The sequence below is a fragment of the Mastigoproctus giganteus genome, chromosome 1 (assembly GCF_048544385.1).
Source record: "Mastigoproctus giganteus isolate SK-2022 chromosome 1, ASM4854438v1, whole genome shotgun sequence".
Lineage (NCBI taxonomy): Eukaryota > Metazoa > Arthropoda > Arachnida > Uropygi > Thelyphonidae > Mastigoproctus > Mastigoproctus giganteus.
In genome coordinates, this window is record NC_143575.1 from 42,828,201 (window position 1) to 42,853,449 (window position 25,249).

Genomic DNA, 25,249 nt, shown 5'->3' on the forward strand with positions numbered 1-25,249 from the left:
GCTCTCTCATATCAGCCATCGCAACAATTGCAAGCTATGTGAAACACACTGCCAAAGAACTGCGCATAAATATTCAGTGACTCAATCCAGCTTGACCCCACATGGCACACTGATTCACAAAGGATGCATGCAGTGTTACCTAGCACCACAAGTCTGTACTAGACGTAGTTATCGAGCAACATTCAAATTTCGGGAACTTTTGGTTAGCACTTCACATAATTGCAGGTATTGATTCTATTTGTCACAGCTGCCATAACTTCTCCTTCATTGTAGAATTAGCATTAGTAGAGGCATATGATGCAAGAAAGAAACCTTATATAGCATCAGTCAAAAAAAACCCCTTCTCTTTTCACCCATCCATTCACTCCAAACGTTTGTCTAGTTCAGCCTTGAATTTATTTAAGCTGTGTACTTCCACAACTGCAGATGGAAGTTTGTTCCAGCAATCAACTACCAGCTGGATAAAGGCGAATTTTTGCATATCTATTTCACAACTGCCTTTCGTCAATTTGAATTTATCCGCCCTCAGGTGTGGAATCTGAGCAAGAGGAAAAATCCCATCAGTATTGAGCTTGCTCAATCTATTCAAAACCTTAAACACCTCAATCAAATTAGATCACCTCACAGGTGCCTAGTCTCCAGATTCTGTAATTTGTAGAACTTAAGCCTGTCTTGGTAACAGCAACTCTTTGTTCCACTCACTAATCTCATTGCCCTTCTCTGTACTCGTTCCAGCAGCTCTACATCTTTGTCATGATAAATTTTGTTATAAATATTATAAAAAGAAAATATTAGCCACAGTATATTATTTCTTACATTTCCTGTAAAAATGGATATTTATTAAATTAAAAATAATGAAAGACTAGAAAAAAAATTTTATGGATCCAACCAGATTAAATTATCTCGCTATTGAACACACACACACACACACACACACAAAAAAAACCCTGCAGAAATGGACCTTAAAGAACTAATTAGGAATTTTTCAAACATAAATTCAGAACAGTTTTTTGTAGTTTAGATTTGTTGAAATATTCTTAAAATGCAAATTATAAATAATATTTTCGTGTGCAAGATATTGCTGTTTCATATTAATAAAAATGGAATGGGGCACTTCAGTGGTCTTTATGTAGGAGCCCATTATATCACTGGACAGTTAAAAAGTGTTTAGAAAAGAATTCAGAAATTATTTTCAAATGATGAACAAAAGCATTTTCATGGAGTAATTTTAAATTTTTCCTTGCCCACACAGATCAGATGTCTTCATTCTGATTATTTCCCTGAAGTGCTTACTGATTTCTAAATGCATAGTCTAATATGACCTCCCATTGTGAATTCATAACAAATTGTGCCTAATGTTTAATTAATTCTAGTATAACTTTAAATTTTGAACTATCATTCTGAATATTTTTCCTTTTTGGAGATTTACAGTCAGAGAAGATTTACATGTTTTGTCTTCATGTCATAAAGATAACACTGCATTTCATACTCTTATATCTATTGTTATTGGAAACTTTGGATCAAAATCACAAATTTCCTTCTGATTGTCTGTTAAAAACAAAGGAACAGAGAAATTTCTAATCTTTTTGTATTTAAAATATTAGTTATGATGGTGTGGAAAGAACCACATGATATTCGAATTTGAGCGGCTTTGTCTGTGATTCGTATGTGATATTTAAAACAATGCTTCTAAAGTTGGAGACAAGTTCATATCTTGATATACTAGGTCTTCCACATCTTGCATCATCCTCAATAATATCGCATCCATTTCATTCCAGGGGCTCACATTTGTGAGTATGGGCTTGGCATACCCATTGCGGTCCTGAGCTGGATATCATCATTCTTCTCTTCCTTGGTGATTTCCTTCTTCTCTCTCTCTCTCTCTCTCTCTCTCTCTCTCTCTCTCTCTCTCTCTCTCTCTCTCTCTCTCTCTCTCACACACACACACACACACACACACACACACACACACACACACACACACAGGGAAAATCAAATTTTTTTTTGACTGGTGCAGCAAAAGCCTCAGGCTTCCTTGCACCATATGGCTAATAATGAAAAAAAATAATCTTTGAAATGCATGTTACCATTCAAACATCCTCTTTATTAAACTTTTTCACTGTATTATTCAACAATTATGAGGTTGATTTCTTCAACATTCCTTATTCTTTAAGAGAGAAATGCCAGAAGTTTATCAAATTCTACCAGGGAGGTAAAAGATTTTGTAATAACTGAGAGGAAAGTGGAAGAGAAATTGCTGAAGTTAAATGTAAGAAAGGCACTTTTGGTGAATGGGATCTATCCAATTATACTAAGAAAGGCAGCAAAGAAGGTAAGCAGACCCTTAGTCATAATTATGAGAGCATCCTTGGATTCAGGAGATGTCCCCATGGACTTGAGATGTGCACATGTATCCCCAGTTCACAAGGGGGAATCAAAGAGTTACATGAGACCTGTTAGCTTAACTTCTGTTCCAGGGAAAGTAATGCAGGACCATCTGGACAAAAAGTCTAGATGGTCCTGCATTAGTGTGTCAAGGCAGGTTTGTCAAGGGGAAATCTTGTCTGACCAATTTGATTGGATACTGTGATGCAGCAACAAAGGAAACTGGATGCAGAAAATAATTTTGATATCATATGCTTGGATTTCAGGAAAGCTTTTGATACTGCACATAATAGACTGCTGTACAAGTTGGAGCAGAGTGGCATTAAGGGCAAGTTACTGCTATCGATAAAGGGATGGTTGAGTGAGAGAACACAGAGAGTTGTTATTAATGGACACTGCTCATTGTGGGCTAATGTTATTAGTGGAGTTCCCCAGTTTGGTTCTGGGCCCATTGTTGTTTTCTATGTTTATTAATAATATTGATGAAGGTATATCATGCTTATATCTAAGTTTTCAAATGCTACGAAGGTTGGCAGGATTGTTAATGACAGTAATGATGGTATGCTGCTGCAACAAGATCTATAAAAATTAGGCAGTTGGGCTGAGAAATGGTTTTGCTTTTGGGTAGCAGTAATTCCAGATTAACATACCAACTGTGTAGTACTATACTCAGCATAGCAGAAAATGAAAAAAAGACCCGTGAGGATGATTTGTGCAATCAGATATGAAGTTCTCTGAGCAGTGCAGACAGGCTGCCAGAACAAAACATGTGGTTTTGTCTATGATATACAGGAAATTTACTAGCAGGGATAAGGAGATGATTATCCCATTGTATAAGGCAATAATCAGGCCACATGTTAAGTACTGCATACAGGTCTGGAGGCTTCATTTTAGGAAGGATGTAGAACTGCTGGAGAGGGTACAGAGAATGACAGTGAGATTGATCAGGAGGAACAAAGGGGTGTTCTCATAAAGAAAGGCTTCAGCTCTGCAAATTGTAGTGTCTGGAGACTAGGTACCTGTGAGGTGATCTTATTGAGTTGTTTAAGGCTTTGAATGGATTGAGCAAGCTCACTGCTGATGGCATTCTTCCTCTTTCTCAGATTCTGCACCTGAGGAGGCATAAATTCAAATTGAAGAACATTAGTTGCAAAATAGATGTGCAGAATTTACCTTCAGCAAATAGGTGGTCGTTATCATGCTGGAACAAACTTTCATCTGATGTGGAAGTGGAAAGCCTGAATAAATTCATGGAAGAACTAGACAAACTGCTGAACGGTAATGGATAGGTGAAATGGGAAGGTTTTTTTTTTTTTTGTTGTATAAGCTTGCTTTCTTGCATTCTCTACCACTACTGATACTAACAAAGTCAGAATTTTGTAGATTTTGCTTTTTTTTTTTTTTTTAAGATCTTTGTTCAGAAATAAAAATTTTAAAAATGACTGTACAAAATTACTTACCATAGATTAAAGATAAAAATAAATCTTTGTCTATATGCAACCAAAACACCACATGCTGCAAAATTTTTTTGATATTTTTATTTTATAGCTTTAGTTTTTTTCTCTATGATAAAAATTAAAAAAGATGATTCAAACTTGTATATCAATGTATTAATATTGGGACATTATTGCTTGTCTATTTTTAGTGACTTTTTAATTTTATTTAAAAAATGATACTAATAACGAAAATAATTTTAAGATAATGATATATCATTAATAATGATTATGATATAATGAAAATCATATAAATAAATAATGATAATATTTTCATTTTTTTTAAACTTCAATATTTTCATGAATAGTCTTTATTAAAAACTGCATCTTGAAATCAATCGTGCATGAAGATGAAATATACAGGCATACCTCGCTTTAAGACGCTTTGCTTTTGAGTGCTTCGCTAATACAATACTTTTCAATTATGTTAATGTTTTTTTATTTTTGGCGGTGACACACACACAAATCAGCTGACTCCCAGCTGAATTGAACGAGTTGACCCTTGCAATTTTGTTACCTGCGCTCAGTCTGTTTACAGCATTTGTGCACTTTGTATCTCAGTGTCGTATTCTGGCAATTTTCAAACTTTACTTGTGTTATTATTGTAATTATTAATTATAGTACAATGGCCTCTAAGTGTAGTGCTAGTGAAAGGAACATTCGCAAGCTCTTACTTTAAATCAAAAGCTAGAAATGATTAAGCTTAGTGAGAAAGGCATGTTAAATGCCGAGATACGCCGTAAGCTGTGCTAACTGTTTGGCATGCCAACCAGTTAGCACAGTAGAGAACTCAAAGGAGAAGTTCTTGAAAGAAATTAAAAGTACTACTAGAGTGAACACAAAAGTGATTAGAAAGTGAGACAGCCTTATTTCCAATAGGGAGAAAGTTTTAGTGATCTGAACACAAGATCAAACCAGCCACTACTGGTTTGGGTGGTTTGATTTCTTTAAGCCAAGGCCTAATCCATAGCAAGGCCCTAACGCTCTTCAATTCTATGAGAGGTAATGGAGCTGCAGAAGAGAGGTTTGAAGCCAGCAGAGGTTGATTCATGAGGTTTAAGGATACATAAAAGTGCAAGGTGAAGTAGCTAGTGCTGATGTAGAAGCTGCAGAAAGGTATCCAGATGAGCTAGCTAAGTTAATTGATAAAGGTTGCTACACTAGGCAGCAGATTTTCAATGTCGATGAAAATGCTGTTTATTGGAAGATGTCACTAGGACTTTCATAGCTAGAGAGGAGAAGTCAATGCCTGGCTTCAAAGCTGCAAAGGATAGGCTGACTCTCTCTTGTAGTAGTAGTAGTAGTGGCATGTGATACAAGAAAGCAGGTGAATGAGCTTATGCAGCATCAGCCAAAAAAAAAAAAATTTTTACAAAACAATTCCCTCTGAATGCTTGTCCAGTTCTTCCTTAAATTTATTTAACCTATCAACTTCCACAACGACAGATGGAAGTTTGTTCCACCAATTAACCACCCACTGGCTAAAGGCAAATTTCCGCACATCTATTCTATATTTGTCTTTCTTCAATTTGAATTTATGCCCTTAGGTTCCTAATCTAAACAAGTGGAAGAATCCCATCAGAATTCAGCATACTCAACCCATTCAAGGCCTTATACACCTCAATCAGATCACCTCATAGGTGGTGCCTCCGTAGCCAGGTGGGCAGGAGTAGCAGTGCTAGCACATGCTTCTTGATTAGACCGGGGTTCGAGCCCATGACCACCAAATACGGAGGGTGCGGAAAGGTCAAGGAATGACCACCGCATATCCCCGGAGCAATATGGCCTTAGTTGCTAATGCTCCTAAAAACAAATAACAACAACCTCGCAGGTGCCTAGTCTTCAGCCGCTGCAATTTGCAGAACTTAAGCCTCTCTTGGTAAGAGGATCCCTTCATTCCCCTCACCAATTTTGTTGCCCTTCTCTGTACACGCTCAAGCAAATCTACATCCTTCCTAAAATTAGGCCTCAGTCCTGTACACAATACTTAAGGCATAGCCTGACCATTGCCTTATACAGAGGAACAATCACCTCCTTTTCCCTGCTAGCAAAATACCAGTATATCATTGACAAAACCCCATGACCTGCTCTGGCAGCCTGTCTGCATTGCTCAGAAAACTTCATATCTGACTGCACAACTACTCCCAGGTCTTTTTCATTTTCTACCACCTTAAGTGTAGTACCACACAGTTGGTACGTTTCTCTGGGGTTACTTCTACCCATATGCAGTACTTTGCATTTGTCAATGTTAAACTTCAAGTGCCACTTCTCAGCCCATCTGCCCAAATTTTCTAGATCCTGTTGCAATAGCACACTGCCATTACTGTCATTAACAACCCTGCCAACTTTGTATCATCTGCAAACTTTGACACTAAGCTTGATATACCTTGATCAATATCATTGATAAATATACAAAACAACAGTGGACCCAACACCAAACCCTGTGGAACTCCACTAATAACATTAGTCCACGAAGAGCAGCACCCATTGATTACTACCCTCTGTCTTCTCCCACTCAACCATCCTTTTATCTGTTGTAGCAACTTACCCTTAATACCATTCTCCAATTTGTACAGTAGTCTTCCATGAGCAAGTGTCAAAAGCTTTCCTGAAATCCAAGTATATGATATAAAAATAATTTTTTGAATCCAGTTCCTTTGTAACCACATTGTAATACTCAATCAAATTTGTCAGACAAGACTTTCCCTTAACAAACCCATGCTGTGTCTGAATTATTGCTGCAGTCTTGTCTAGATGGTCCTGCAATGCATCTTTAACCAGTGACTCCATTATTTTACCCAAAACAGAAGTTAAACTAACTGGTCTGTAATTACTCGTGTCACCCTTTGATCCCCCTTTGTGAATTGGGGAAACATTCACACATCTCCAGTCCATGGGGACCTCCCCTGAGTCCAAGGATGCTCTCATAATTATGGCTGAGTTTGCTTACTTCCTTTGCTGCCTCCTTTAATATAACTGGATAGATCCCATCGACCCCAGGTGCCTTTTTCATGTTTAACTTCAACAATTTCTCCTCCACTTTTTTCTCAGTTATTACAAAATCATTAAGCACCTTGCTACAATTTGATAACCTTCTGCCATTTTCAAACCTTAATAACTCCTCATGTGTGAGTGTAGATGCAAAATACTCAGTTTGTTTGCTATCTGAGCAGGATCATCAACAGTCGAATCATCGATATCAAGTGGACCAATCTGATTCATCTTCTTCCTTTTAGAGGTTACATAAGTAAAGAAATCCTTGCTGTTTTTCTTAGCATCCTTTGCCAAAGATTTCTCGTAATCTGCCTTCGCCTGCCTAACCTCTTTTGTGACTTGATTACAGACTAGCTTATATCTGCCATAGGCTTCTGTGCCGCCTGATAATTTATATGCATCCCATGCATTTTTATTTCTCTGGCACGAGTCTCATTAGTTCATTTGACAACCATTTAGGCCTAAACCTTGAACAATATTTCTTAATAGGTATGAAACTTTTAGTAGCTTCTACGATTAATTCCTTGAATGTTTCCCACTTAAAATTTGCTGTTGGTAAACAATAAATCCACAAAAGGCTTTCTAGTGTGCGAGTGACCAACCCACAAGTTACAGTCAAAATCTGGGAAGTTAAAATCCCCCATTATAAGACATTCTGATTTAATAGCCCACTCTTTCTCTGTACAATTGTTCATTGTACTGATTCGGGTCATTTGGCCTATAACACACTCCTACTCTTATTTTTGCTTTCACAGTGCTTATGTCACACCAAACTGACACTGTTCATGTATATCAGCTGGATGCACTTCTTTTGATTTTATGTTTTTCTTAATTAACAGCATAACACCTCCTCGCTTCCTATCCTGTCTATCCTTTCTGTACACATTGTACTCCCCAAATTCCAATTCTGCATTCATAATATCTGTGTGACACCACGTCTCTGCTATCCCAACAATATCCGCCTTTGATGTCTTTACCAACACTTCAAATTCATCATATTTATTTTCTATACTTCTAGCATTGGTATACATGCAAGTATACGTGCACCTATTCGTATTCTTAGTTACCCTAGCATATCCCATATACCCACCTGTTTCACGATTACTGCCATCAGTCCCTGACACCCCCAGCACCAGGTCGCTACTTATTCTAATAGAAGTTGTGCAAGAATCACCTTCACCTCTGCCTGCGGCTACTTTTAACGTTTTGATGATGCCTTATATACTTTTAAGATGCCTTATATAGTGATACCTCTGATGGGCTTGGGCAAAATAATGGCATCTGGTAAATCCTTTCCTTCTGGAAAGGATTTACCAGATGCCATTAAGAAGATTCATGGGAAGTGGTCAAAATATCAACATTAAAAGGAGTTTGGAAGAAGTCGATTCCCACTCAAATGGATGACTTTGAAGGGTTCGAGACTTCAGTGGAGGAAGTGACTGCAATGTGGTGGAAATGGCAAGAGAACTGGAAGTGGAGCCTGAAGATGTGGCTGAATTGCTTACATCTCATGATCAGCCTGTAATGGATGAGGACTTGCTTTTGGTAGGTGAGCAAAGGTTACTTTTTGAGATGGAATCTACTCCTGACGAAGATCCAGTGAGCATTACTGAAATGACAAAGAAGGATTTAGAACACTATGTTGGCTTACTTGATACAGTAGTGACAGGCTTTGAGAGGATTGATGCCAATTTTGAAAGAAGTTCTACAGTGGATAAATACTATCAAACGGTACAGAAAAATCCTTTGCAAAAAGAAGCATCAGTCAATGAGGCAAACTTATTTGTTGTTTTATTTTAAGAAAGTGCTACAGCCACCTCAACCTTCAGCAGCAAGTAGATCTACAATTCAGCAGCAAGTAGCCCTACCATTCAACAGCCATCAACATCAAGGCAAGATTCTCCACCAGCAAAGAAAATAAGATTCATTGAAGGCTCAGATGATGAAGCTCCACTATCTCCTTCAGCCTTCCTTCCATAATTATTACTTCTAAAATATTCATTCATCAGTCACCATAAGCAAAGGATGAAAATATTTTAAGGTTAGCAATACAGTACTGTAGCATTTTTTAAAATTTATTATTTTTACTTTTGCATCGTTTTTTTTTTTTAGACTAACAATATTGCATACTTAATAAATGATCGTGTAAATAGGTTTTTAGGCTTTTATATCCACTGGCAAGAGAAAAAAAGGCTGTGATTCGTTTTAAGGCGATATTCGCTTTATGGCAGTGATCTGGAACCTAACCAGCCTTATTAATGAGATATGCCTGTACTCAGTAATATATTCCATCAACCATTAATTTTGCATACAGCTAGAAATTTTAAATAGGTATAAGGTGTATACAGCTTGTTCTGCCACAATGTGCAATCTTACAAACTGCATTTCAAGTTACATGCATATTTATTTGACTCCTTGTCCACCAATTTTCATATGAAAATTCAAAGTTATGTGCTACTACCATGTTACACTCTTTCTCATTAGTCATTTTAGTTTTATGGTTCTATGTGAGCATGTGTTGCATATCTTGATTTAGTATATAGGCAGTTCCCGCCTTATGAGTTCCTTGGTTTATGAGTTCTTTTTTTCAAGTATCAAGTGTCAACAAAATCGAAAATATGAGCATTAGTTGCAATAAATAAATGTAAACATGCTTAAATATGGCATTTCAAACCAATGCCCTTAGCTGTACAATAATATAGTAGTATTGTATAGCTATGTGTACTACTGAGCCTGCATTTGTTTGTTCAGGCAGCATTCACTGACTCACATAACATAAAGCAGTTACCATGCTGACGTTACAAAGAGTGGTTGTGTTGCACTTCATTTTCACTATCGTCTTATTTCAAATTTATCCTGCTTATTAATACCGTACAGTATGCCAAAACGAAGTAATACTACAGAGAGTGATATTAATAAAAAGAAACAGCAAAGAGGAATAACAGGGGAAACAAAATTGATCATAAGCAAACGTGATCTCGTTATTCTTCATCATCATCGACTGATGATGATGAAGAATAACCATTCTTTAACTTTTGTATGACACATAAATAATTTCTTTATTATTGTAATTTGCTTGCTTTTAAAGGCTATGTTTCCATTTATTTGGATAAATAAATCATTGTTTAAGCATAAATTATTGTTTTGTTGACCTTTATTTAACATTACTATGGTCAAATTTCATTGTCAAAAACGTAACTCCTGTTTTTAACATTACGTTTATGGGAAATGAATTCCTGCCTTATGAGTTTTTGCTTTACAAGTGTGCGCTAGGAACGAATTAACTCATAAAGTCAAGAACTATCTGTATTTATATTGTAAAAATAGTAAAGAGTAGTAAAAATATGTATATACAGTTCCTGTATATACATATTTTTGCAACTCGTACTGTAAATGATGAGTGTAGAAAAACGACAGAGTTCAATAAGTTTGGAAATGGGATAAGTGCTGAATAAGTGTTGATACTGCGGTAAGCACGTCCCTGAATGTTATATGAAAATGTGCTTGCTGTATTGCTCATTTCTACTATGTGCCATTTTTTTCAAAATTTATGCATATTGTTTCACACATACTTACATATGACCATATGTTGCATGTTATAGCAAAATTTACCATAAAAAAAAAACATTTTTTTTTTTTTTTAAATTCAGGTAAAACTTAATGTCTTTAAGTGTATGCTGCTGATAAGCAAAATTATATGTTTTCCATTCCATTTTAAGGGGCTGAGAGCCTGCGAGTTGAATTTGATCGGCAGTGTTCAACTGAGAGACGACATGATCCATTGACAATTATGGATGGACTAGGAAGAATTGTTGCCATTAAATCAGGTTTGTTGTTGCAGAATTATAAATTTTTAAGTTTAATATTCTGTAATTTTAAATTTTCTGCCTTTTGAAGTGATGTGCGGAAATTTAGAAAATGTTGAACAGTTTCATTAAAGTTCATATTATTTCAAGTATTAATTCTCTCTCAAAGTTGTTCTATTTCCATCTTATTAAAATTTTTGTAACATTGCATGTTTGTCTTTGTCATTCGTAACAACGAAAGAACCAGTTTACTATATGTACTTCTTTCCTCGCCCCTTTGGATTTTTTTACATGAAAATTTATTAACCTTAGCAGTTTGATTGCTAATTTTTATTATATAAAGTATAAACAAGCTTTAACAATAAATATCACTAATATGATTTCACAACTGTGTGTGTGTGTGTGTGTGAGAGAGAGAGAGAGAGAGAGAGAGAGAGAGAGAGAGAGAGAGCGCTTAAATCAAGTGAGATGCATTGCAGTTTATGTGAACTCAGTAGCATATTTAAAAAGATAACCAGTAAATGAAATCGCATGTCATCAGTAAAAACAATCACCGTCACTTCTTCATTTTAACTAGTTGTTCTCTTTATAGCAAAAAAGCATTGACCAAAATTTTAACATGCAGTTTTGTTGGTGGCCAGAACAATCCTTAGAAACTACTAATCTTTGAAAGAATAATGATAAATTTTTTAAAAAAAAATGCTGTTAACATTAGAAAATCATAACTTTTATCTATATAGGATTTTTCCCAGATAAATAAAAAAATGTCATTGGTGGTAACAACTAAAGGAAAAAAACCCTGAACTTAAAAATTATAACAGTTGTTTAAATGCTGTAGTACCTAATTTACAGTCATTTAGGATTTAGTGTCATCATAATTTACACTCGCATTTGTATTAAAATGGTATTCTGCCCTATGCCCTCTTACTATTTCCCGAAAGATAAATTTAGAAAGAAGTATTTCAACTAAGGTACTTGACCCCTGTAATTTTTTTATTTTAATTTTGTTCTCATTTCCATTGAGTATGGGTACTGTTAGAATTTGCTCTATTGTAATTTTCAGGTTTCACTGTTTTTTTTTACAGTACAATGCGATAAATATTTTTTTGTTTAATTGAAATTATTGTTTTTACATTTAATTAATTAATAGTTTACACTGTACTGGTAATTCAGCAAATGAGTTTGAACTTTGGGGGTGTAAATGATCTCAAAAAGCTTTTTTTTTTTTCCTTTTTTTTTTTTAAATCCCCACATTAGACACTTTATTGAATGAAGTAAGAAATAGCCAAAATATAGTTGAATATTTTGGCTATTACTTACAGTGTAAGGGAAAGCAAATATAAGCTTAATCATTGAAACTGTAAAAAAAAAAAAAAAAAAAAATTTGGTTCTATAAAACTGAGTAAAATTAACAGCAGCCACTAACCATTAAACAACAAATCTGTTCCAGCACTATTATTAAAAGGGTGCTAACTCAAAGGGCATAAACAATTCAGTTATATTAATGGTCTTATTGACCTTTTCATCCCAAATAATTTTTTCAGTTATTGCATGAACATTTAAAAGTTGACTTTTTCATTAGCTGATCAATCTCTGCTAATACTCTCCTTGAAAGGTATTGAAAATTATAATTGCTGGGTGGCTAAGGCAATTTGAACATAGAAAATACTTTTAAGATGCTAGATAAAACCTTAATCCCTGTGCATATGCTTGCAAATTAACTCACCATCATTGAAATGTCTAGTTGACTGCTCTAACTTATTTTTATAAAATTTTCACAGCTTTTACTTAATTTATTTTGTTTGCATGTCTTTGAATGTCTAAAATATAAATAACTAAGAAAAATTAATAACAAGCAACAGTAAATAAATATGACAATTGTTTTTCCCTGTTTCTGCATCCACTTTAACTTTTACTCAAAGGAAAAGGGTATTTATAATATTCCTAGTACACTAATTGCCGTATTTCAACAAGTAAGATTTCCTTTGTTTCACACACTGGTCAAGGTTTGGTGGTAACTTCTAAAAAGACCCTATATAAATACAAATATTCTTTTACATCTGTTATGAAAGCCACATTATATTACTTTCTTTTATAACAGCTATCACAAAGAAAATAATATACCTTCTGATTAAAAAAAAAAGTAAAGAATGCAAGGTATTCTTACAGAATTTTATTGTTATTCTTACATAACAATGAAATAATTGGCATCTGTAAGAAGTTAAATATCACTTTAAAATTAGTGGCCACATATTAGTAACTAAAAGAAACTGCTTACAATGCATTTTTAAATTCAATATTAAACAATAAAAATTATAGAATACAGTGTTACTAAAACAGAGAAACACTAATTTTTGAAAATTTCTCTTTATAATTCTTTTATTCGTTACCAGTTTCTTTTAATATATTTCTAATTGACTTTAGATTCCAATTTTTTTCTTAGTAAATAATAATTATTCCACATACCTGGTTTCTCCTTATAATGGCATAAAAGTAACTTTTGCTTTGTGAAAACAAATTTTTTTATTTTGCATTTCATCTACTATATTTGTTGATGTAAAAGAAGGGATCTTTCATTTGAGTGGACTGTTAAAATAAGATCATTTAACTTCATTCAGTTTTATCAATCAACAGTACGTGGCAATATATGTGGAATAAGATGTTCAAGAATCTATAATGACTTGAATAAATTTTTGAAAATTTCCTTTTTGATCCATATATATCCTTTTCTCAATTCAATGTCTGTATGTTTTCATAAAATCTGTTTTTTTGTTGTTGATATATAACTTCATTTTCCTTCATTTCTTACTTCTCTCTGCAGTAGCACTTGTGGTCACACTTTTCGCCCTTTTACATATGCATAATTGTAAGTATCTAGACACGCAACAATATCACTACTACAGAGATGAGTTGAGCTGCATAATTAAATACATTATTTAAACAAAAGCACATCATAATAATGATAACAAAGATAATATTTAAACACAGGTAGGTTTTAATATATATTTATACAGTAGTTTAACTGTTACAAATATAGCCTTGTAGTCCTTTCAAAGAGATTTCAGAAATATATACATATAAATTTTCATGACATTGGGGTGGGGGAAGCCAAACCAACTCAAAGTGTTAACTTTTGACAATTTAATATAAACCTTTATGAGACAACTCCACAAATAAAATTAGCTTGAACTGACTGTTGTCCCATTCAGAGATGGTGTGTTTAAAGTCACCTGGCTTGTATTTATGCATAGTAATGTTGGTGCTCTTGGGTTTGTGTTTCCTATAAGGTCTGGATGTATTTAGGCCTTTGTTAACTTGAAATCTGTCATATATGCAAATATCTGTAATATAATCCGTGATGATCTTATGATTGAACTTAATGTTAAGTCCATATGGATAGTGAGTTTTTAATTTTAACATGAATAATTCTCCCTGTTGATTTTGGGCATTAGGCTCTGCTACTTGTGCTAGGATGAAAATATAAATGTTGGTAAAGCAATGTGTCTGAAAGTGATTGTACTCTATTTCTTGTTCAGAGTTATTGATGTTGCAGTTATAATAATTCTTGATATCTGACGTGCTGGTTAAGCCTGAGGTGGAGTTTATTTCCAGTTTGTCCTATTTCATATTACAGGTTTGGCAGATTAAAAGATAAACTACTTTGCTGCTTTTCCAGAATATTGATTCTTCAGTATTGTTCAAAACATGTTGTGGATGTGTATGGGCATGTAAGGCAGAGCTTCTTAGAGCATTTGTTAAATTTTAGATTGTAGTGGGGATGATAGGAATTGGAGGTGGTGACCTCATTACGATTCAGGATAGAAGCATTAGATGCTAGTTTGATCTGTGTGGTGTGTATTAAATGTAGATGTTGCAAGTTTGGAGAGTGTGTCGAGGAGCTGTACAGAGCATAGGCCCCTGGGGTTGGATTTAACCTACTCTGCCCATGTAGTATGTCATTACTAAGTTGTCAGTTCATAAAAGGCTGGTCTTGGCGCATTATAGCCTCCGTAGCTAATGCGCCAATAAAAACAAAACAAAACAAACAAACAAACAATCATAAAAGGCATCAAAAAAGGTGAAGTGACATAAGGTCATAATAAAGTCAGAAATGTTTCAAAACAATACCAGTGACTAGGAGGAGGACAAAATGATTATGGAATTTGCAAAATGGCCATAGTCAAATTAATCCATAGTCAACAAAAACTGAAAGTCAGACCAGTGAAAAAAATGAGTAAGATGCGCATGTCAAGCTATTCAAGGCAGCATAAGCAACGCCATGACAGAGCTAATGAAATACATAATATTGAATAAAAATAATAGGATATAATCACATTAACTGATTAAACAAGAAAAAGTATTAAATTATAATTATTAAACTGGGTTTTATTATTGTATATATACAAGGTGTCTCAAAAATATTGGTACAAACGTTTAGGGGAGGTAGGTAACATCTAAAGGAATGTGAATCGCATAAGAACCCATAACCGGAAACGTCACCGTAAGTCGGTAGATGGCGCTGTTCATCAGTTCGCAAGAGGGAAAATTTCTGGTTTACTAATTCAAGCAGTAGTCGCCGCACAAAGAGCATGCATCGATATACGAACTGTGAGCTGGGAGACATGCACCTAGTGTATGGATTAGCAGAGGGCAATGGACAAGCTGCTCAACGAATTTATGGAGAACGCTTTCCAGACAGACATGTACCGGACTGCTGTTTGTTTGCACGTGTGCATCAAACTTCGTGCGATTATGGATCATTTAGAGGTAACAGAAGTAGTATGGGCAGACCACGTTCGACGCAAACTCTCACCATGGAAGAAAGTGTGTTGAATGCCGTCCAGAATAATCCTACTGCCAGCACACATGCTGTTGCCTCTGCCTTAGGAGTGTTGCAGTGTACAGCGTGTCTGACACAACGATTCCTTACACCCCCTTTCATCTCCAAAGGGTTCAGTTACTGCTCCCCCAAGATCATCCTGCACTTGTGGCTTTTTCGCAGTGGTTTCTCCAAGAAAGTGTTCAAGACTTAATTTTGCAGCCTATGTTTTGTTCACGGATGAGGCTTATTTCACTCGGGAAGGCTTATTCAATCAGTAAAATGCTCATGTGTGGGCTCACGACAACCCACACAGTGTGCGCCCCCATTCGGCACAACTTCGCTTTGCAATAAATGTGTGGGCAGGTATGGTCGGTGACTGCTTAGTCGGCCCATACCTATTACCATCCCGCATGAACTCCACTAAATATCAGATCTTTCTTGAACAAGTTCTACCAGGGTTACTTGACGATGTTCCAGCAAATGTGAGGTGCAACGTTTGATTTCAACATGACGGGGCACCTGCCCATTATGGAAGGTGTGCTCGTGACCATTTGAACAGGCATTTTGGGCGTTGATGGATTGGCCGTGGTGAACCCGTTGCCTGGCCCCCACACTCACCTGATTTATCGAGCCTTGATTTCTTTCTGTGGGGGACCCTCAAATCTATCGTATATGAATCGCCTGTGGAGACGGAAATGGATCTTATGGCGAGACTCGTCTGCGCTGCTGCTACTGTCAAAGAAACTCCAGGTATATTCGACCGTGTCCGCCAATCCATGCTGCGTCGGTGTCATGCATGCATCGCATCTCATGGTGGAACCTTCGAACATCTGTTGTAACATCATGAAATGCATCCATCTTGTACTCCATTGTTAATATTATGTCAAATAAATGTTTGCCACTAATTACTGTCTTGTGTTATTGCTGCTTCTTGTGCCTCTGCTACTACTTTCCCATGACGTTTCCGGTTATGGGTTCCTATGCGATTCGCATTCCTTTATATGTTACCTACCTCGCCTAAACGTTTGTACCAATATTTTTGAGACACCTTGTATATATAATTCATATTGATTAACATCACTTCTTTAATTTCTTTTTTTTTTTTTTTTTTTTTTTTCTTATTGGTAATCTCTCTCACTAATCAATAAAATTTCGAACCATTTCTTAGGAAGTGGTTCTCATCTTCTTTTACAGCTTTTTGCTTACATCAACTTACATCAGTAGTGCTTACTACAAACTCATCCATTTCTATCAAATTACCTATCAAATAAATTGCTACTTATTACCTGACATCAGTAGTACTTACTACAAATCACTTATTTCTATCAAATCACCTATCTAATCAATTACTATTTATCACCGTACAACGTTAAAGTGATAAATAGTACTTACTACAAATCACCTATGCCAGGGGCAAAAGTTGATGATGTTGTAGGGCAGATATCATCTTTTAAGAGCACAAAAGGTGATATTGTTGTATACGTTGGCACTAATGACCTTAAGAATAAGAGATCTGCAGATATACTTAACAAGTACAGGTCAATGCTGGAAAAAATTTGCAAGTTAGGGTTAACTTTGAAAGTGCCTGCAATTTAGCCTAGACACAACAGGAGGGAGTATATGATGAGAGCCTTGTCAATCAGTTCAGCCCTGGAGAGATTGTGCAAGGCTCATGAGGTAGAATTTTTTTTTTTCAGCGTGATCTGTGCTTGCTAACAGCAGAGACTGCTTCTACAGGGATGGGATACACTTAAATAGAAAAGGTGCAAGAATATTTGCTGATGCTATCGAGGCAGTGTTAGGGGGGTCAGAAAACTGCTAGATAGGGGATTCACAGACTAAAAGGTTAACTGTAACCGACGGCAAAAGTGATTCTTGCACTGCTTCTGTTGTAATGAGCAGCAGCCTAGAGAGCAAGTTGCTGGGGACTTCAAGAGCTGCTGGGAGTCATCAAGGAACAAGTAAATACATGGGCTGTGTTAAGGTAATTAAGAGTAAGAACACCTGCATGTATACTTGTGTGTACACTAATGCTAGAAGTACAGTAAATTGAATTGATGAATTTGAAGTGCTGATCAAGACATCAAAGGCAGATATTGTTGGGATATTAGAGACACGGTGTCACTTAGATATAAGCAGTGCAGAAATAGAATTCTGGGGAGTACAATGTGTAAGGAAAGTACAGACAGGGTAGGAAGGGAGGAGGCGTTATGCTGCTATACTCTTAGTTAAGAAACACATAAAAATCTAAGGAAGTGCATCCAGTTGACACGGGTGGACAGTGCAACGTCGAATCTGTATGGTGTGAAATAAACATTGGGAAAGGGAGAATGGGAATAGGAGTACGTTATAGGCCTAATGACTCTGATGAGTACAATGAACAGTTGTGCAGAAAAATAGACTGGGCCAGTAAATCAGAATGTCTTGTAATGGAGGATTTTAATTTTCCAGATATTGACTGAAACTTGTGGGTTAGTCACTCGCACGCTAGCAAGACTTTTGTGGAGTTATTAGAACACTGTTTTCTACAGCAACATGTTCGAGCAATACTCTTGATCTGATTATCAACAATGATTATTTATGCATTAAGAATTTGCAGATAAAGCAACCACTAGGTGACAGTAATCACAGTTTACTGATGTGGGATTTACTTAGATGTAACTACCATCAAGGGTAAAGGAAAGGGTTTTTGTTTTCGTAAAGGTGACTACAGTGGTCTGAGAAGTTTTTAAATTCTCTACAGTGGGATCAACTGATGATGTTACCAACAGTGAATTCTAAATGGGAAGATTTCAGCTACTTAAAGTTCGAGGCTACTGGGCTTTTCATACCAACTAAGAAATACTGTTCAAGGTTCAGGCCTAAATGGATGTCAAATGAATTAATGAGGCTTGTGGCAGAAAAGAAAAAATGCATGGGATGCATATAAATTATCAGGCGATACAGAATTCTGCGGGACAAATAAGGTAGTCTGTAATCAAGTCACAAAGGAGGTTAGGCAGGCGAAGGCAGATTAATCTTAGGCTAAGGACATAAAGAAAAACAGCGAAGAGTTCTTTACTTAACTCTAGAAGGAGGGAGATGAATCAGATTGGTCCACTTGACATAGATGGTTCGACTATTGATGATCCTGCTCAAGTAGCTGATAAAATGAATGAGTATTTTGCATCTACATTCACACATGAGGAGTTATCTAAGGAGGAGAAAGCCAGAAGTTTATCAAACTCTAAGGAGATAATTGATTTTGTAATAACTAAGAGCAAAGTAGAGGAGAAATTGTTGAATTTAAACATAAAAAAGGCACCTGGTGCAGATGGAATCTATCCAGTTATAATGAAGGAGGCAACAAGGGAAGTAAGAAAACCTTTACCCATAATTATGAGAGCATCCTTAGAGTCAGGGGAGGTTCCCATGGACTGGAGATGTGCAAATGTATCCCAATTCACAAAGGGGGTTCAAAGGGTGACACAAATAATTATAGACTTGTCAGTTTAACTTTTGTTCCAAGGAAACTATTGGGATCACTGGTTAAAGTAGTAGTAGTAGTAGTGGCATGTGATGCAAAAAAGCAAGTGTATGAGCTTATGCAGCATCAGCCAAAAAAAAAAAAAAAAAAAAATCACACCATTCCCTCCAAATGCCTGTGCAGTTCCTCCTTAAATTTATTCAACCTATCAACTTCCACAACGACAGATGGAAGTTTGTTCCAGCAATTAACCACCCGCTGGCTAAAGGCAAATTTCCGCACATCTATTCTACATCTCTCTTTCCTTAATTTGAATTTATGCCCCCTTAGGTTCGTAATCTGAACAAGTGGAAGGATCCCATCAGAATTCAGCGTGCTCAACCCATTCAAGGCCTTATACACCTCAATCAGATCACCACGTAGGTGCCTAGTCTCCAGCCATTGCAATTTGCAGAACTTAAGCCTCTCTTGGTAAGAGGATCCCTTCATTCCCCTCACCAATCTTGTTGCCCTTCTCTGTACACGCTCAAGTAAATCTACATCCTTCCTAAAATGAGGCCTCCAGACCTGTACGCAGTACTCAAGGCGTGACCTGACCATTGCCTTATACAGAAGGACAATCACCTCCTCCTCCCTGCTAGCAAAATTCCTATATATCATTGACAAAATCCCATGACCTGCCCTGGCAGCCTGTCTGCATTCCTCAGAAAACTTCATATCTGACTGCACAATTACTCCCAGGTCTTTTTCATTTTCTACCACCTTAAGTGTAGTACCACACGGTTGGTACGTTTCTCTGGGGTGATACAAGATCACCTTGACAAGGCAGCAGTAATAGTTCTTCCCCTTAACAAACCCATAGCATGGGTTTGTTAAGGGGAAGTCTTGTCTGACCAATTTGATTGGATACTACGATGTGGTCACAAAGGAACCAGGTGCAAAAAATAATTTTGATATCATATGCTTTGGATGTCAGGAAAGCTTTTCATACTGTTGCACATGGAAGACTGCTGTACAAATTGGAGCAGTATGGTATTAAGAGCAAGTTACTGCAATGGATAAAGGGTTGGTTGAGTGAGGTCGGCAGAGAGTGGTAATAAACGGACACTGCTCTACGTGGACTAATAATGGCACCTCCGTAGCCAGGTGGGAAGGAGCAGCGGTGCGTAGCACATGCTTCTTGATTAGACCGGGGTTCGAGCCCGTCACCACCAAATACGGAGGATGCAGAAAGGTCAGGGAATGACCACCGCATATCCCGGAGCAATATGGTCTTAGTTGCTTATGCTCCTTAAAAAAAAAAAAAAAAAAAACGTGGACTAATGTTATTAGCAGAGTTCCCTAGGGTTCTGTGCTGGGCCCATTGTTGTTTTGTGTATTTATCAATATTGATTAAGGTATATTATGCTTAAATGTCCAAGTTTGCAGATGATACAAAGGTTGGCAGGGTTGTTAATGACATTAAAGACAGTATGCTACTGCAACAGGATCTAGAAAATTAGGCAGATGGGCTGAGAAGTGGCAACTGAAGTTTAACATTGACAAATGCAAAGTACTCCATGTGGGTAGCAGTAATGCAAGAGAAACATACCAACTGTGTGGTACTACACTCAGGGAGGTGGAGCAGTGTAGACGGGCTGCCAGAGCAGGTCATGGAATTTTGTCAACAATATTTAGGAATTTTGCTAGCAGAGACAAGGAAGTAATTATCCCTTTGTAGAAGGCAATGGTTAGGCCACACCTTGAGTACTGTATACAGGTCTGGAGACCTCAATTTAGGAAGGATGTAGAGTTGCTAGAATGAGTACAGAGAAAGACAACAAGATTGGTGAGAGCAACAAAGGGGTGTGCTTACGAAGAAAGACTTAAGTTCTGCAAGTTGCAGCATCTGGAGACTAGGCAACAGCAAGGTGATCTAATTGAGGTGAATAAGGCCTTGAATGGATTAAGCAGGCTCAATGCTGACAGGATACTTTCACTTACTCTGATTAAGAACCTGAGTGGGCATAGATTCAAATTGAGGAAAGACAGTTGTAGAATAGATGTGCGGAAGTTGCCTTTAGCCAGCGGGTAGTGATTGCTGAAACAGACTTCCATCTGTTGTTGTGGAAGTTGATAGCTTAAATAAATTTAAGCCTTAATTAGACAAACATTTGGAGTGACTGGATGGGTGAAATGGGAAGGGATTTTTTTTTTTTTTGCTGTTTCTGTATAAGCTTGCTTTCTTGCATCATATATCTCAACTAATGATAATCAATTACTACTTATCACCTTACATCAGTAGTACGTACTACTTATCTCAAGGTTTCTTAATAAAATAATTTTTTTTCTCTTCACACATTAATTCATTACCTAGAATTTTATCTATTATAATATTACATGTTAACACATTACATAGAAAATTTACATAAGTTACCTCGTTCTCTTTCTTCTAAACCTACGATTAATGTCACTATTAATTCCCTTATTATTTTTCTCTCTCTTACCCTTTTAAATACCTCTACATCATTTCATGGTCTTTAACTTAATCTGTATGCTCAACTTAATAAATTTTTTTTATGAAAACCCCAAAAATGAGAGGTATTAGAACCTATAGTACTAAGTACCGTGCTTGGGTTGGAGGTTGAGAAGATGAAAGAAGACATTTGTTGACATTACACTTGATCTTCTGTAGACTGTAATTTTTAGGAAATACATACAAAGGAAGGTTGTTTCAGAAAACTTCAGTTGAATGAATAAACGAGGAAGAGGAAAAGTTGGTTCAGTGAGTTTGAAGTTGGACAGTAAATGGATGTTGGCTGGTGGCAGCACGTGCTCGGACTGTTTTGAAAGAGAGAGTGTGGGAATTATAGAAGCCAATTTAGAAGAACGGTGCCAATGGAAGTATCTGTAGAAGAGGCATGCAGCAGAAACAGTACGTCTATGAGACAGCGAGTGGAGAGACTCTGTTAGAGAGGAGTCATTAATTAACCTAACTGCCCTCTCCTGAATGGAATCTAGAAGCATGAGAAAGGTTTTGGGGGCACTGCCCCGGATATGGGAACAATATTCCATGGTAGGGCGGATTTGCGATTTGTTCAGAGTGAACAGCTGTTTGAAAGAAAAGTAATGCCAATGCAAAAGAGAAAACCAAGTTTTTTAGATGCAGAGGAAGCAATATTTGTAATGTGCTTGTGGCAAGAGAGATTAGAAGTCAGGGTAATCCCCAAAAGAGATATATCATTTTGCCTAGAAATCGGAGTGTCACTAAAGATAAGCATAGGAGCAGAAGAATCCTTTTTGCGAGATATAAGACAAGACTGAGTTTTAGAAGGATTGAAATCAACTAAGTTTTCTTTGCCCCACTGGAGAATTACCTGGAAATCAGCATTTAAGGAATTGGTACCAGATATTCGAGAAGTTGAAGCTGATTGAGTAGGGCAAGGTTTCTCAAAATGGAAAGTGAAATGCAATTTGCTATCATCGGCAAAACTATGGATAGGATTTCCAGTCAATGGAAGAAGGTCATTAATATGCAAGCGGAAAAGAGTGGGGGAAAGAACTGAACCTTGGGGGGCACCAGCAATTAGTGGAGAAGATAGAGAGCCATCTACCATCACCCTCAGTGAGCGTGATGATAGACCTTAGGAGACCTTTATGTCAAACACAGTCGAAATATTTTGAGATGTCAAGAACTTTTCCCCGAAAAGTTCTTGACAAAAGTTCTCAAAAGTTCGGGGGAACTTTCCATTAAATTTGTCCATAAATGGGTTACATAAGCCAGAATATCACCAGTGGATCGCCACTGACAGAATCAATACTAGCAATCATTGATCAGGTAGAAGGTTTCAATTTAGTTTAAGAGTTGGCGATTATTTGATTTCTCCATTACTTTAGAAAGAGTAGAAGTACAGTCGATTCCGGTTATTTGGGACACATCGGGACTATTGCATTTTGGCCCGATTAAGCGGCTGCCCCAATTATCTGAAGTTTCATGTAAATAGTTAAAAATATAATGTACCCCCCCCCTTTACAATTAGTTCACTGTACAATCAAATCACATTACGACAAACTTACCATAGTAATGTACCGTTCACTATACAATGTGCAATACGCGCCGGTCATTGTGATCAGGTTTGTGAATTGAATTTTAATTCTATTAAATAGCGAGTCTAATTAGCTAAAATAGGAGGAATATTATCCACAGGCTATAAAAGTAAAGATATATTAAGCACAAATTTACCCTTTATTACCTTACCAATTAAAAAATTAAATGATACATGAAATTCAGAAGAATATACGTGAGAATCGGAATAATTAATACATACTGTAATATGTACATACTAACTAAACTAGTTGACATTACTGTTCACTGACATTTGTGGGTGGGGGTTAAAATTTAAAACAGTAAAAAGATAAGCAATCAATAACAAAACACATGGCACACACAAATTGCAAGTAACATAATATGCGAAAGTGGGAACAGAGTAACGAGTTACAAAGCTTTAAAAATAGGAATGAAGAGAAGATTCTGAAAATTATTATTTTTTATATGATTGAAGATTCCATGGAAGTGTAAACACATTTTACCATAATAACCCACAGAATTCCAGCTGTCAGTATTATTGCAAATTCAATAAGATCGAGTTTACTATCCGTTAATAATAGATTGCACTTTGTCTCAATTAAGCGAAGTAAACCCTGGCTATTTTCTCGATTGGGTTCTGGTTTTTAAGATTTGTCCCAAATAAACGGCTACCCCGATCAACCGATGGCCCAAATAACCGGAATCCACTGTAATTGCAATGGGACGATAATTGGATGGGAGGGATTTGTCACCCTTTTTAGGAACTTGCTAGATATGAGCAAATTTCCAAGCAGAAGGAAAAACACCTTTGAAATAAGAAAGTGAAAAAAGGTGGCAAAGAACAGGAGTAAGTTCAGGAGAACAGGTTTTTAGAACAAGTGGAGAAATACCATCAGGACCTGGAGCTTTCTTAGCATCAAGATTTGTCAAAATCCTTCTGACATTCTTTTGACGGAAGACGACAGAAGACATTGAATGGAGCGTGTTGGGATTGGTGAGATGTGTTTTACCAAGGTCATTAATAGAGTAGTTGGAAGAAAAATGGGATGCTAGCAGGTCAGCTTTATCCTTGGCTGAAGTGACAATAGAATCAACTGGTTTTGGCAGAGGTGGGAGCAGAGATGGGCAAAAGTTGCGGTTAATAGCTTTGGTTAGAGACCAGAATGCTCGGCGACCATTAGGGCAAGAAGCAAGTTTTTTACTATTAGTCTGTTGAAAATCTAGTTTGGACTGATTAATAACTGCTTGGCAATTGTTGTGAGAGGGGCCTCCTTAGCCAGGTGGGCAGGAGCAGCAGTGCATAGTACACGCTTCTTGATTAGACTGGTGTTCCAGCCCATGACCACCAAATATGGAGGATGTGGAAGGGTCAGGGAATGACCACCACATATCCCCGGAGCAATATGGTCTTAGTAGCTAATGCTTCTAAAAACCAAATAACAAACAACAAACAATTGTTGCGAGCTTTGGTGTAGGCAGAAAATGAAATTGAAGATTTGGAAACAAGTCAATTACAATATGCATCGTTCTTCTCTTGAACAGCCTTAGCACATTTATTTGAAAACCATGGTATAGATAAAGGACAAGATTTTAAAGTGGAATGTGGAATAAAGGATTCCATTTCTACAAGAATAATTTCACTGACATGATCTGAGCAAACGTTGACATCAGAAGTTTTGAAACAGTAATCCGACCAAGGAAAAGAAGAAAAGAAATTTCACAGGTCATCACATTTTGCATTCTTGTAATGCCAAACAATAGGAGGTTGGAAGTAGTCATGAGATAAAGGCTCCATTGGAGAAGAGACAATCACCAAGTTGTGGTCTGAGGTGCCTGAAGGATCACCCACTTCGACCGTGTACTTAGAAGGGTTGTTTGTGAGAAAAAGATCAAGCGTGTTGGTGCATGGTTAGGGTTATCCAGTATTCTTGTAGGAAAATGAACAATGTGCAATGTCATTAGTAATTGCAAAAGCCTTCAGAAAAATCTCAACCAGTTGGGTCAGTGTGACTAGAAAATGGAAGCCGGCTGGAGTTGTGAACATTAAAATCACCAAGGAAAATGACCTCACTTTTAGTCAAGTTACAAAGAGAGGAAGTTAAAGAGCTCCAAGTGATTAGTGGAGTTGGGAGAACAGTAGAGACAACAGATGAATTTGACACAATTAGGTAGAGAGATTTTAAGCCAGCGAAGATCGAAATGAGGGGATTCCAAATT

General features: G+C 36.7%; 1 protein-coding gene across 1 annotated transcript in view; it reads left to right on the top strand.

The window, feature by feature from the left end:
* HERC2 (E3 ubiquitin-protein ligase HERC2) overlaps nt 1–25,249 on the top strand; it is a 971,627-nt gene that overhangs the window by 672,766 nt on the left and 273,612 nt on the right. The window contains exon 63 of the mRNA XM_090372402.1: nt 10,592–10,699. Coding sequence (XP_090228528.1) covers nt 10,592–10,699 — 108 coding nt within the window. The remainder of the gene's footprint in view (nt 1–10,591; nt 10,700–25,249) is intronic.